This window comes from Macrotis lagotis, chromosome 1, assembly GCF_037893015.1.
Source record: "Macrotis lagotis isolate mMagLag1 chromosome 1, bilby.v1.9.chrom.fasta, whole genome shotgun sequence".
Lineage (NCBI taxonomy): Eukaryota > Metazoa > Chordata > Mammalia > Peramelemorphia > Peramelidae > Macrotis > Macrotis lagotis.
In genome coordinates, this window is record NC_133658.1 from 273,625,004 (window position 1) to 273,640,693 (window position 15,690).

Here is a 15,690-nt window from a genome sequence, read left to right on the forward strand (position 1 = left end):
CAAATACCTTCCATATTCTTTAATAACCAGAGCTATTTCTTAACAACTCTCAACTAAAATAATATTTAAAAAAATAACATTCAACATTAGCAAGATTTCTTCCTTGGATGCAGCATAAAAATTCATTAAATTTATAAATTCAAACTTTCTTAATCAAATAGAGTCATTTTTAGACAAAGCATATTCCCTTAGCACACTTTTCAGAGATCAGACCTAGTATTTGACTGAATGCTTAGGGTTTTTAGTGGACAGATGGTTAAAAACAAGAAGGGAAAAAATAAACCCATTTATTTTATTTGTAAGCACTGTGGAAAAACTTCTTCTGGGCCCAGACAGCTGGGTCTGGGTCCTAGAATTTGAGTATTAACATCTGGGTGGTGAATATATTACATTTGATTTAGTTGGCACTAAGAAGTGACTAATCGGTGCCTTCCATATGGAGTAGAAAAAAAATGAAAATAACCATTGCAGATTCTCCCTCAAGAACTATTCCCCATCCTTACACATACTGGGAAATGACCACTGAGAGTTAAAGTGAAAGGAAAAGAAGATAAAAATTAGTGGATGTTTACAAGCCAAACCTCAGTTACCTGGAGGTATGGGGAAGGAGGGAGAAGAGAAAAGACTTGGATTAGTTCATCTCTTGAGAATTTAGCCAGATTCTAACTGAAAGAGGAAAAATATCTCTAAATTAACAGATTTTTTTTCTCAACTTCCCAGGAGCCATGAACAAACTGGGCAGAAAGGAGGCAACTTTTGTTTTTCCTTTGGGAACCTGGTTAGTTAAGAGGTTGTGATGAAGTCTGCTGAGCTGTGTCTTTTCTTCTGCCCTGGAGGAGGGACTTCAAAACCAATGGGAAGGAGACAGGAAGGGCTGCCGAGGAGAACAATAGCGCAGTCCCAACATCAAGGGCTCCTTATCATTTTCCACATATTTTTGTGCAGTTTTGGGGCTTTAGGGGCTAGCTTTTCCTCTTCCAGCAACAAACTAATATAATCGATGTGATGAAGTGAAAATGGAACTCACTGCTAGCTTAAAGTATGATTCCTATGCTGATTATTGAAATAATATAATTTTTTAAAAAGTCAGAAGGAACAAATGAGGCAAAAGATAAGGATGTCATGCAAAATTAGCTAGATAGCCTAAAATGATCTTTTTTTATTCATTCAGGCAGTCATTCAACAAGCTACTTTATGTAAGGGAAGGGTAGAGGCTGGAGATAAAAAGACAAAATACAACAGTCTCAGGGATCTTATCTTTCACTTTACTGTGGGCCCAGGCAGTCCTGAATCTAGTTAAATCAATGTAGAATATACACAAAGAAAATATAAAGTAATTTGATGATACAGAGCACTAAAGACTGTGATAATGGGGAAAGGCCTAGTATAAGAGATGACACTTGAGCAGAACCTTTGAGGGAACTAAGGAATCTAAAATACTTTCAGGTTTGAGATCAGTTTTTCACACCCAACTTGTCAGAAGGGACTTCAAACCAGACTGACATCATTTGAATTTGTCTGCGGAGAACTGAGATTTCTAAATATGTGCTCCAAATAGGCCTCAATTTATGCAAATTTTCATATTTGAAGAATAATCTACATATTAAATCCCATTTTACATGCAAAAGGTAAACCTTCACTAAAGATTGCCTATGAATGAAAACTTTAATAAAATGAAGTAGTTAATGATACCAGCTAATTTTCTTTGATACAGTTTTGGGTCTTCATTTATTCACTATATATATATATATATATATATATATTTATATTTATATTTGTATATAGGGTAAGGTCCATTTCTATTAAGAAATAAATTTTACTGAGATAGGATAAGCCAGTAGACCTAAATCACTCTCTATTTGAGGGGGACAAAATATTGCACATATCCTAATTCTGAAGGTGTCTTTATACCTGTTAGTAAATCCCTGCAAATCCAAAAATCTTTTGGATTTAAGATTGTCCTGGAATCTAGTTAGTTTAATAGAAGTATAGATTTAGAGCTGGAAGGAACTTTAGAGGTTATCTAGTCATTTTATAGGGCTGATAGAAAGGGCAGTGTATAGAGCACTGGGTCTGGAGTCAAGAAGACCAGAGTTGAAATCTGACCTCAGATACTTATTAGCTGTGTAACCCAATGCAAGTTACTTAATCCCTTCCTGCATAAAACTAAGGAAGGAAATGACAAACTACTCTCTAGTAACTGCCAAGAAAATCTCATGGATAGGTGATCCACAGGATCACAAAGAGTCTGAAACAACAAACTAGAACAAAATGATGTTATGGGTGAAGAAACAGAGCTAAAGTTAAATGACTTGCTCAAAGTCACACAGGTAGCAAGTATACATTTTACAATAGATTGCTAGAACCATAGACACGAAGTGGTATATGACCTAGAGGATAGAGAGCTGTTCTCAAAAAGTAGGAAGACCATTAAATCCTGCCTTTGACACATATTGGCTATGTTATTTAACTTCTCAAGGCTCTAAGTAACTCTATAACTATAAATTGCAGAGAAGGTGCCAACCTATATTTGTTGAGGTGGGTTTTTTTCACCTGAGATTTCTTTATACTGATGGAATCACAAGACCATTCTCTGCTCCCTATAGACTTAAAGAATGGCATAACTGAAAAGGATGACAGAGCTCATCCAGGACAATCCTCTTATTATGTAAATGAGAAAATTGAGACCCAGATAAGGAAAATTACTTGTTCAAGGCAACACAGAGACATGGCAGGGACATGGAAGCCACAGAAATACTTTATTTGACACTCAAAGGCAGTAGGGGAGATATTATGGGGAAGAAACTCACTTGTTATAGAGAACAATGTCAGGTCTCCAGATGAGCTCTGAGGGGATACGAATTGAGGTCACATTTTCATAGTCCATTGGGTCCCAGCGAAGCTTGTAGTCCTGCCATTCCTAAAGCACCCATATGCCCAAGAAACAGACACAATAAAAGGACAAGATGGTTAGAAGTGGAGGAGAAGGGAAGGAAGAAAAGAAGGCAATGCATGGAGGAAACAAAATTCAGTCCTTTTGACACACTCACCTGCTTCACCCACACATTAGTGGTCATCATTTGATTCTTTTCATCCTATTATAGGCAAGGAGACACAAGAAAGAATTTCTTTATTTTTTTTTCTAGTGTAGTAGAAGAGTCTTAGCAAATCATTTGACTTCCCACTCTTTTTTTCCCATACAAACTCAGCAACAAAAAGGCCAAAAATCTATTCAGAGGCAGATTGAAGAGAGGCTATATTACCACTTGTGGCCACACAACAGGCACCCAGAGCACCCATAACCAAACATTCATTAGATGGTAGCAGGATCCCAGAGAAGAGAGTGAACATAGGTGTATTGTCCTTGGAAATTCTATAAAACCTTCAAGCAAAGACCTCTGACAAAGGCTTTGGCAAATTTACAGTTAATGTGGATTTTGCTCCTTTATTTAGTCAGCATTATAACATTAACCTGAAGTCTAGTGAAAAAAAACTGTTAAATTTACAGGGCTTCCCCATTGTCATGACCCACCCTTTTGGTACTTCTCACTCAGAACAGAGGATTCTATACAACACTGCAAACCATGGTCTGTTCTGACTTTACTATTTATTGCTTTGGCATCCCAGGAAGCAAAAGTAAAATTGTTCTTACTCTTCCTTAGCTGGAATTTTTTGGCTTATAAATTGCATTTCCAATTCTACATTCTTACATGGCTGCTCTGTAACTTCTCACTTCATGCTCCCAGATAATCATCTGTCCTCCTCCCTCCACTCCTTCCCTTTGTCTCTGGTTGTTGTTCCTTCAAAAAAAAATTCTGTCTTCTCTTTTTATATGAATATATTCCTTTTCCATTATCCTACCTAACCAGTCATCTCTCATAACAAAACAGGATAATAAAATCAATTGAACACAACTAATCAACATATCAATTGAGTATAATATTGTAAATAATGTTCTATATCTATAAAACCCTACATCTACAAAGAAGGGAGAGAAATACATTTCTCATTCTCATTCTCATATCAAGACCAGAACTGAAAGATGGGCACACAGAGAATGAACTTGAGTCCTGAGGAGGGGCAGGAGATGAAGCCTAGGAATCCACACAGTGTCCAGAAAACTCTCTTTCTGCCTCAGATCTCTGGGACTAAGAGTTCTTACTACTTATCCATGACTGCCTTCCATAAAGAAGCAGTGATATGAATTCTCTACCTTAGACATTTCAGGCATGAAAAGACAGTGAATACTGAAAGAGTTCCCAGAGGGAGAAGCATATGACCCCACGAGAGGAGTAAACCACAGCAATTGAGAAATAACAATAGCTAGGGGTAATGGTAGGGTGTCAAGTGTTCCTAGACACATCTTTCAGGAGGGAGAGAGAAAGGGGAATTTCCTGGACAAAATTGAGTTTCTGGACTGAGCCTCCAGGAGAGAAGAGGAGTAAGCAACCATGTGCTTAGAGGAACAGCATGGGCCTGAGCCACAATGAGAAAGATTAAATATGGACCTTGTCTTCCATACTACAATCATCTTTGTTTGACCCTATGATTCTAATTTAACACTCCAGCACATGCTTCTACCCAGGGTTGCTCCTGAAAAATTAATTATCTGAATGATCTCTTCTCCTTCATAGCCTACAGTTATGCAGACCATGTAGGGGTGATGGTAAAGGGTGAATGACTATAGCACAAAATTTCTTTTTGGGGAGGCCCCAAACATTAGGGTAATATTATAGGTCTGGTAGGATTCATAGTTATCTAGAGGAAGTGGCAGGAGTGGGGGAAGGCTCACCAGAAGATGAGAGATCATCTGCAGATGTGTCAACCAAAGGGTGGTGCTGAGTTTGGAGGACTAATTAGGTCTTTAGAAGGAAGGAGAGTTATCTAGGCTATTTATGGACTTCTGTGAGTCTTTGAATATTTTACATTTTCTATGGATTGAAGAAAATTGATTGATTTTCTTATATTTGACAAAATTAACTTGAAAATTTATAAAGAATTGGAGTACTTTTTGTAATCACAACTGTAGAGTCCTAGATATATTTTGATGTCTCTCTAGGAAATACTAGAGAAAGGAGATCAACCAAATTATTAAGTTTCCAGGGTAAACCTGGGTAGGAACATAAGCCAAAATGATTCATTAGAATCACAAGTTTGAACCTAGTTTGTATAAAATCAAGTCTTTACTTAGCTCAAAGTTTAGAACCTTAACAACTTCCATTAGCTAACACTGCTCTCATTCAGTACCATTACATATACACTTAAAAATTGTTTATCTTTTTTTTTTCTTGAAGAGGACCAATGAAATCATAAGGGTGACTTGAATTGGATTTAAGTGAGACAGAGCTGCACAAAAATCATCAGCCTAATTCTCTTCTCCAGAGTCATTGAAGTCTAGTAGCAAGGTAAAAATCAAGATGACTGGCAAAAATGGATAACTTTGGTCTTCCTAAATTAAGATCTTTCCTAGGTCAGTTTATCTAGGTTGGGATGACTGGATTAATGTAAATCAACCTCATGATTACACTAGGTTAAAAGGAGGGCAGAAGAAATCTCCATTTTCTTAGAATAGTGAAAGATCTCATTTTCTTTTTGGTTTTTGCAAGGCAATAGGGTTATGCGACTAGCCCAAGGTCACACAGCTAGGTAATTATTAAGTGTCTGAGGTTGGATTTGCACTCAGGTCCTCCTGACTCCAGGGCTGGTGCTCTATCCACTGCACCACCTAGCTGACCAAGATATTATTTTCCTATAACCAAAAGGCCTCCTCCTTTCAGAGGACTCAGATTCAAGAAAAGACATACCTTATGGCATGAGGGCAATGCTTAGATAACAATGAGGGCAATGCTTAGATAACAATAATAATTGTTGTCTCATACACATAGTTTCTACTAGTAAAAGAAATCTTCACCCACATCTTCCCTGGGACATGCAAGATCTTTGCTGACTTGCTTTTCCCTTTGTCTCTTCTGTGGTAAACAGTGTTCTTCCATTTAAGAGCCATGATTTCATTTCCCTTCCTTTATCCTGTTCCTTGTCATTCCTTTGAGTTTGACTTTCCATTTTAGTAGCAATACTCCTAGTTGAACACCTCTGAAATCACTCAGGTAGACTGACTAGAATGGCACTGCTTCTCTGAAAGCCACATGTGAGGAATGAAAATGGGAATAAACTATCTATGGTGCATTACGCAGGGGAATGTACAGAGCCCACTTCTTGTATTCAAGATTCTTTTATATTCTGGACCTCAGCCTCCAGCTGTTCATTCCTGGAGATTTCCTTTCCTCTAGTAAAAATGCATTCCCTGGCACAGATGGCAAAAACTCAAATTCATTCTAATGCCTAAAAACACATTGGTGATCCTGGAACATAAACCTGAGTCCTTCAGAATGCAGAGAGCCATTCACAAACTCAGACAAACACACACAAACATGCACATTTAAAAACTGCTAAAACTCATACACTAAATTTATTCTAACATGCATATATTCACATAATCTATATTAATATTCCTATGCCAGCGAATACTACAGTCACCTTACACTGATAATAACATTTATGAGCTAACAAATCCACACATAGAGGACTAACCCCCCTAATTTTATAGAGAGGCAAACTGAGGAACAGAAAGGTTTAGTGAATTGCTCATCTCTCTGAGGTGAAATTTAAACTAGATCAGCATGTTATCCCTTGGCTTCTTATTCATAATTGAATACTACTCACATTTATGCTGATTTTCACATGCTAATTCATATACAGAATCACATGTAAACACATGCTAATACCCACATACATTCATTCAGAAATACTCACATGTTGATTCCTATAGTAATCTGTATTCATCTACACACTGACCCATATTCATAATATTAGATAAGCTCACCAGAGCACCCTCAGATATGCTATTTAGATCTAGGTTTTGGACCCATTGTTACATCAAAGGGTGCTTAAATTTGCAGTAAATAGCTTTGCATACATAAATAAAATGAAGTCAGGCTTAGGCATTGTTAATGCAACTTAATTAAATTATTTACTGCCTGCAGGCTCTTTTCTGTCATAACAGCCATGGGCGTGACTGAAAGAAAACGCTGGAGACACAATGTAATTTTTGCCAACTGAAAATACTGCAACAAACCTGAGGGTTCATGGGTAGAGCATAGCTCCCAGAGAGCTGTGGTGTCAGGGATTCCAATTAGAGTAGAATGCTCATCCTCATCACTTTTCTTCTTCACAAATTATACTGAATTGCAGGGGCTGTAATGTTTATAACTGACAGAGATCTTCCTTGCCCTTCTTGATTCCCTTTCTGCCTCTACTTCATCTTATATCTGAGTTAATCCAATCTCAAAGACTCTTTGAAACAACAAATCATCTAGTATCATGAAGTGTCCTAGATTTAGAATGGAGAGTCTGAGGTCTGGCTTTGTGACTAAATGGAGGTGATACATTGGGTGAATCACAATCTCTCCAGGCCTCAATTTCCACATTGTAAAATGGATGTAATAAATCTGTGCCATCTACTTGATACTCCACCAAAATCCTTTTCTGATGCTTCATCATGATATGGAAAGGACCTAATATTCTGAAAGTCTATACTAATACAACTTAAGCTCTGGAAGGTCTTACCAAAATGCACCAGGTCCAGGACATTGTCATCTGAGAACCAGTCTGGCTAAGTTTAGAATTCCTTATCAGAAAGATAGTCACTGAGTCCCATTTCCTGGGACATAACAATTCACAAAAATTAAACTACTAAAGGGATGGTGATCTGCATCAATGGAGGCAACATCCTAAGTAGGAAATCACTGATCCCAAAAGTGATGAAATAAATGCCAACCTGGAAATGATGTGAAAATTAAATGAGAAAATTCTTTGAAAAGTACATCTTTATAAAGTGTTAGCTTGTTGGAATTTTTGGAGAGCAATAATGAGGCAGCTGCCCTTTGCTAGAAATTACTTTTTAACCCAAGATGAAGCCTACACACATCAAAACAGAATTTATGAATAGGATATCAAATTCATAGGCACCAACTTAGTACAGTGGAAAGAGATCAAATTCTGTATTCTGAGGATTTGGGTTCAGATGTTGCCTCTTATTTTGTATAACATTGGAAAAGTAATATATATGTAAAACTCCCTAGGTCACAGATTTCTTTTTTTTTTTAAGTTTTTTTTTATTTTTTTGTAAGGCAAATGGGGTTAAGTGGCTTGCCCAAGGCCACACAGCTAGGTAATTAGGGCACAGATTTCTAATCTGTAAAATGAAGAGATTGGACTAATTGGACTCTGTCTAGGCCAGATCTCGAATCCTATGGTCCATTTTCTAGCAGGGCAATACAAGTAGTGGAATATTTTACAGAAACAATTAAAGGAGATTTTGAAATTCCTGATAGTACTAGATGACCAGCTCTCCATTTTTGTTAATGCAGAGTGATCATATAATATCTCATAATGGCATATTGTTTTATGCTTCCCAAAACATATTTACATACATTATCCTACATGATCCTAGCAACAGCCTAGGAGGGAGATAGTCTAGTAATATAATGAATAGAGCTGGCCTGAGACAGGAAAATTCACCACTGATGTGTACTAGCAGTGTGACCCTAAGCAATTTTCATAACCTCTTTATGCTCTGAGGCAGCTACTATCTGTGTTGCTCGAGGAAGTCTCTGACACCAGTGAAATCACAAGTTTGATTTCTCTCCTACTTCCCTTCACCACAGCCCACCAGTAAAATGACCCAATGATATAGGCAGGGCGGAGAGTAATATTTCCACTTGAGAAAATAACTAAGGCACAGAGAAAGGAAGTGATTTGCCAAAAGGTACACAGGTGGGGGAAAGCAAAGATCAGAAAGAAATTCCCTGTCTACTGCTTTTCCTAGAGATCTTCTAAGGGAAATAGGGTTTAGCAGGAAAGACATCTTCCCACTAAAGACCAATATTGCAAGAATGTTTTTTTAAAACAGGTCAAACCTGAGTTGTCCCAGCTGCCAGAGCTGACCCACTTGGGCATACATTGACAAAAATGCAAAGCTGTGGCAAGGGGGATTCCCTCTCTCTGAACTGTTTGAATATTAAATAGATAATTTTGCCTATTTAAAACAACACTTTTGTCATCTTGTAGAATTTTAATAAAGGGACATTAGATATCATCTAATTCAATTCCTTAATTTTTACAGATGAAGAAACTAAAGAATCTTAGATCTGGGATGGAGAAATGGGAAGAGGGATAGGAGGAGGTCCTCTTCCAATGACAAATCCCAGACAATCAAAAAATGGAAAGAGATGGAAAAGAAGGAGGCAGGGATAAAGAAAAGAGAAAGAGATCAAGTAGGATAAGGGATAAAAAGGGGGAGAGAAAAGGAAAAGGAAGATAAAAAAAAGGGAGAGAGAGAAAAGAAGTGACTGAGTGACTGAGTTAACATGTGATAAGGAGAATACTGCTAGCAACCAGCCCAGTGTCCCTTGAGTGTGCAATCCTCTGTTTTGCAGAGTAGCACTGGAAAAGGAAAAGATTTCATGTAAGCCTGGCCAGGCCACTAGAGGCAGCTAGCTGGTCTAGAGATTCTGTGCTTGATCCTGCTTCTCTGATTATCCCCTGGGAAAACAGCATAGGGAGGGACAAAGTGACCTTAGCCTAATGGAGTGGTTTATGGTAAACCTCAATAGGAATTCATTTTTTTTGTTACACATCTCAGGAGCATCTCCCTGACTGGGTAGCAAGCTCAGAAAATGAGAACACATCACATCACATACCTTCTGCTTAAACCTGCCTGTTCTCTCTCTCTCTCTCTCTCTCTCTCTCTCTCTCTCTCTCTCTCTCTCTCTCTCTCTCTCTCTCTCTCTCTCTCCAAAGTACAAATTGTATCTCCTTAACTAAACTTTAAATTCTTTGAGGACAGAAGCCATGCCTTCTCTTCCTAAATTCCCTATAAAGTCTAATACAAGAAGTGCTCAGAAAATACTAACAACTGAATCGACATCCTTTAGGTGTCAAGGAGGAACTACAAGGCTATATTCTTTTGACAGATAAAACAGAAGAGGAAATGGATACCTTTCTGCTATAGCAAAACACAATCAAGAAAAAAAATGAAAAGTATTTGTTTTCTGTTCTAAGATAATATAGTGGGGGACTGTTCCAGTGTAACCTACTTTCTTCATTTGCAAATGCTCAGTGACTGACTAGTGCCTTAAAGGGAGTAGCAATGCCCCCTAAGAAAATATGACTCAGAGACTAATATCTAGAACTACTCCTCAACATCATGATGATTTCACGATATGAATAACATCCTTACAATGACTTCCTTCCAGACTGCTTTGCTAGGTCCCACCCCAGCCTGAGCTGGGCTGAAAGGCAAAGCTCTAGCCTCCACAAGCAGAGGATCTTATTGGAAAAGCAAAATCCATCAAAACTCTATTATTGATTTTTCCATACTTCTAATAGACTAAATTCTAATAGTAGGACTGCCCTTAGGAATAGCATTCTGAATTATTCAGATTCACTACAATGGACACTAATTTGAAAGCTAGCTACAGGTGACTCAGGGAGCCTGGTCCCAATTTATATGGCTATGGACTCAAAGAAAGGAGCCTTAAAACAAAATTTTGGAACTGAAATGGTCTTAGAACATAGACTGTCAAAACTAGAAAAATAAAAAGCTTAGATGTGGTCTAGTCATAAGGATCATAGGTTTTCCTACTCAATGGAAGGGACTTTGAAAATCATCCAGTATAACACCCTGGCTTTAGAGATTTAAAAAAATCCCAAAACTGAAGCCCAACGGTTTGTATTCAACAAACATTTAAAGCATTATTCTAGATTGTGTGTGCTCAAGGTTACAGGCAGTAAGGAGAGTTAAAATCAAAACCCAGGACTCTTGATTCCCAATCCAGTAGTGGAGGCAGGTAATGGTGACACAATGCTTTTCAGAAATCTCAGTCCAGAGATTTCCATATTCTAGGCTGTATATATTCACCAACCATTCAGATTGAAACCCTAAAAGTGGACCTACAAAATGGAGCTGATTAAATCCTACCTTGAGAAATAGGAATTTCTTAGTGTCTGTGATCTGGCCCATGCAATTTCACCTCTTTGGTGTTCCATGAGGAACACAGTTGTTGCTCATAATGGTAACAACTTTTAGTCATCTCTCTATGACCTGCAAATAGTTTTTCTTTATCTCTGGTCCATTCCATTAGCATGGATAATTGAGAACAAACTACAGTATCTATAGTGCTTAGGTCACCATTCAGTCACAATTTGGCACAGAATTTGCTGAGGGTTGTGTGTTCTTAGAGCAATGGCTGAGCAAAATGTAGTCTCTGCAAACCTTGAAAGTAACAGCTCACAACAGACCAGTTACACACTCTTGTCACAGATTTGCACTCATTTATGACAGATCTAGGCTGCTATTCATATTATCAGAAAGAGCCATTTTGGAATCTTGTCCTGTGTTCCCCTCACCCCCCCAACCCCCCACATAGGCTTACTTTGCATCATAGTCTCCCCAATTCCCCCTATGGCCAGTGGTATGGACTTTTGAGGTCAGTGGTCAGTCTGTAGATGAATTTTTTAAAAGCACCTAATTAGCCAGAGCAGGCAGTGAACTTATTATATAGGTGGTGTCAGTGTGGCATTGCCCTGACATATGAATACACACAGTGGTACTTTTAAATTAACTTTCTTATGCATTGTGAGAGGTATAGCTCAGTGGAAACTGCATTACCCTTGGGTTCTTACAAAATCTGGGTTTGAATCTCACCTGATACTTAATAGCTATGTGATGGCAGATTTCCTTTTACTTAAAGGATAGGGACTGAGCAAATGATTTCAGCACCAAGGACAGCTTCTAGAGGAGAAATTTCCTAAAGCAGGTGGACACTTTTTCTATAACATAAAATCTTAGTTTCCCAGTGCACTGAGAAAACAAATGATTGATTCAAGGTAATACAATAGCCAGTGCATGGCAAAGAAGTAATTCTGAAGTAGCTTTCTATCCATCAATATTGTCTCTCATCTGTGAATTAGGGATATTAATGTCTAAGCTCCTCTCTTCCATGGTTGCTGTGAGAGTTTGTCTCAAGTGCTTTATAAATATTACCTATTATTATTTCTTGGCTTCATCTACTCCTGTCTTAAGAAATGTTGACTAGTGACCAAGTTCTAGAACTGAATCATTTTGAAACTGAAAAGAACTTCACATTTAAAACGACACTTCAGGAAACGTTTCCACTATATTTTCCTAATACAAATTTCCAATGAATGGGACCACATTTTGTAGACTTCTAAATTTGGTAATAACCTGTGAGGGATGAAATTGTTCTAAAGATTGAAAAGCCATTAAAGGATTTTTTCAGTACCATACGCCCAACACTGCCAAATGTTTGCTGCCCAGGTCCTAATCTTTTTCAGAAGCAGTAGAACCTACCACATCAATGAGCTGAGCAATGGATAATCCAAACCGGACAATGACCACATCAGAGATATTGGCCACAGGCCGGGACCACTTGTTGTAGCCAGAGAAGAGTTTCTTCAGCAGTCTTTCCTCAGCATGAGCTCGAGTCTCCACATGACCAGATGCTGCAGAAACATGTAAAACAGAACAAATCTGGGGTGAACAGGCACCAAGGGAGAGGTGTACTGTCTATGGAATATAGGTTCCATTGAAGACACTTTGCTAAGGAGAGAAAGGAGAAATATCCATTTACAAGCTGTGTGATCAAGAGCAAGCCACTTTATTGCTGTAAAATGGGGACGAACATATAAACAAAATCTTTTTTATACAGATTTTGCTCAGTTTGTAAATTATAAAAAAACCTAAATGTGTTCTATTTTATGTTCTTTTTTTCCTTCTAGGAGAGTTGTGTGGTGTGCTCAACCAGATTGTTAGTCCCTCAAATGCCCTGAGACTGTTTTCTGAATACAGGAATTGATTTGAACTGGTGGGCTCATCATTGCACAAGAGTGACTGGTAGGGGGTAAAATAAAGGTGCGTTCCATTGAAATTATTTGAAACCTCAGGGCTTCCTTTTAGGGTTGTTATTTCCTAACTGTTTCTGAAAAAGAGAAAAAGCATTGAAAGATTCATTTTCCTCATTCTAGCCTAGTTGGGGAAGATGATAAAAGCTAGAGGAGAAAACTCCTGATCCCTGGTAGGACAAAAGATGGATATTGGGAAAGGAACCCGCTCAGTCTCCAACGTCATCATCATCATCTTGGAATTTATAAGTGCTTTAACATAATTTATTTTATTTTATCTTCACAATACCCCCCCACCAGTCAGTGCACATATTATTATCCTTATTTCACAGAGATATTAGTGCCTTGCTCAACATAACCAAGATATTGAAGGAACTAGAACGTTCAAGTCCCCCAAGACTACTTCACTTATTTTCTCTACCATATCATGACTAATCACCCTCAACCTTGAAGGAAGATGGGAGATTCTTTACCCTCCATCACATTTCACAGGACATGAGAAAAAAGATACTCCTGGCAGTGCTGAATGATGTCCTCTCCTTATAGTCCAAAGCCTATACAAGATATGGGCAGAGAGAAGGAGACACCAGAAGCTAGAGTAAGGATATGTGGAAGGGAGTTGTCGACCTGGAGCAAGGAAGAAAGTCCACCCTCCAGGCATTGCCTAGGAAAGCTGGAGGGGGAGGGGAGGAGGAAGGGAGACAGCAAGGAGGGGAACTGAGGGAAACTCCGAGACAGCAAGGGCGAGATGGTTGGTAGAGGATGTTGAAAAGGGAGAGAAGGGTCTGAGCAATCATTGATATTTCTTATTTCTGAGCAGAATGGGGAGAGTATGAGAAGAGGGTATTTGAGACTCGTACTGGGGCAACAGATTGGGGATCAGGCGTAGGAGGTTTGGGAGGAGCTTGTGTCAGTATCCAACAAAGCCCGAGCCGGTATGAAAAAACATTTTCCTCTTCCCTCCCTCTCCCCGTCTCCATCCCCCCCATCTCTTCCAAATATCTTCTATCCCCCCCTTCTTTAGCAAGTGTTAACCCTTTTCCCCCTCGTCCCCTAAGTACAAAACCAAAGATCCAACATTTCTTTCGCTCCCCCCCCCCAAAAAAAAAACTGATGAGAGGACAAGATTTCCCTCTTAGTTTTCGAAGACTAACCAAGGTGGGATGGAACCTGAGACTGCAGGAGCGTAGTCATCCCGCTTTGCAATCACAGTACCCCATTTCTTGGGGTCAGAAGCTTGCCTTGGCATGGGGGCACATCTAAGGGCCCCGAAACTTACCCGGTAGAAGAAGAACTCCCCAGAGCATCAGTTCTCTCAGCAGCAGCAGCAGCAGCGCCGACCCTCGGGGCCCCTGGAGCCGCATGGCGCACCGAGCTAAGGAGCCTCTAGACCTGGGTGTCTCTGGGCTTCCCCGCACCTCCCGTTGTCTGGCTCTCCCCTGCCACCAACTTCATGCCCCTTTGGCGCGGTCCCAGGGCGCCCTCCGCGGGGCAGTCTCCGAAAACCCAATCCAGCTCCCCTCGGCCCTGCAAGGCTCCGCCAGGAGCCAACTGTCAGTCCCGCCGGCCAGTCGCCTCTTCCAGGGGCTGGCTGGCTCCCGTCGAGTGGCAGCAGGTCGGGAAGGAGGGAGGGAGGGAGGGAAAGAGGCAGGCGGGCGGAGACTGTGACAGAGCAGGGCCGAGGCAGAGGGAATGACCCTCCAAGGCTGGGCGAAAGAGAGGTGGCCCCGGACTATGGCTCTATCTTTAATCCGCCTGGACCTACCCGCCTCCTGCAGAAGGGGTGGTGGTGGGGGAGCTGCGGGGGAGGGGACGGAGGATGGGGAGAGAGACGACCGCAGGGGAAGCAGGAGGAGGGTAGAAATAACGAGCCTAGCTTTGAGGGCTGGCGGCGGGAGAAAGTTTCGTCTTTTCCTTACGTGGGATTGGGAGAGTTTCCGAGTATAGGCTGGCTTTTCAGACCCGAAATTCTCAAGACACTAGAACCAAATTTGGGGAATCCTGACTGGAAGTGCCCTTCCCTAAAGACCTTTCCCACCTAGTCCCTGACGCTGATAGTCCTGGTGAGAGGCAGGGAATGACCTGGTTGACCTCTGGGAGAGCCACTGGGGTCCGCCCAGTCTGCAAAAAATAGCAGCAGAGAGGAAACCTTTTATTGTCCTTTACCATGAAATGGGGGTGGGGTGGGGGTGGGCTTCTGTTGGACCTTTGGTTTTTCAGCTAGGAGGAAAGAAGGGGTTAACTAGTATTCTAAAGAAGGGGGAATTGAAGACTTTAGATGGGGTTGGGGAAACCTAACAGGAATGGAGGAGGGTGATTTATTTTTTACATTCTCAGCAAATAACTCAGGTCCCGCGCTGTCACTGCAGTTAACTTCTGTCTTTTCTAGTTCAGATTTAGTAAACCTTTAACTGTTACTGGTAGAAATAGTGAAGGGCCGAACTGGTAGACAATCTGTTCACCGATAGCTCCTTAGAAGGAGAAGGCAAGGTGGGGGGATACTCAGTGAACAAAGAAAGGACCTATTCCCTTTGCTTTAAGGTGAAGATTTGCAGTATTTCTCAATATCTTATCATCCTATCAACCGCAGGACCTGGCTCACTGGTCTTTGGGAGCAACATCTCTACCTGGACAGGGAAATGAGTCTCTGGGAACTGGCCTTGTAAATGGCCATTTGAGCTCCGGTCCTAAAATCTGAGTTCCTTG

General features: G+C 40.2%; 1 protein-coding gene across 1 annotated transcript in view; it reads right to left on the reverse strand.

Annotated features, from left to right (window-relative positions):
- CHRNA4 (cholinergic receptor nicotinic alpha 4 subunit) overlaps nucleotides 1-14,348 on the reverse strand; it is a 58,404-nt gene extending 44,056 nt beyond the window's left edge. Inside the window, exons 1-4 of the mRNA XM_074227446.1 lie at nucleotides 14,264-14,348; nucleotides 12,434-12,585; nucleotides 3,051-3,095; nucleotides 2,811-2,920 (exon numbers count right to left, since the gene is read on the reverse strand). Of these exons, the coding sequence (XP_074083547.1) occupies nucleotides 2,811-2,920; nucleotides 3,051-3,095; nucleotides 12,434-12,585; nucleotides 14,264-14,348 (392 nt within the window). The remainder of the gene's footprint in view (nucleotides 1-2,810; nucleotides 2,921-3,050; nucleotides 3,096-12,433; nucleotides 12,586-14,263) is intronic.
- Nucleotides 14,349-15,690: the final 1,342 nt, after the last annotated feature.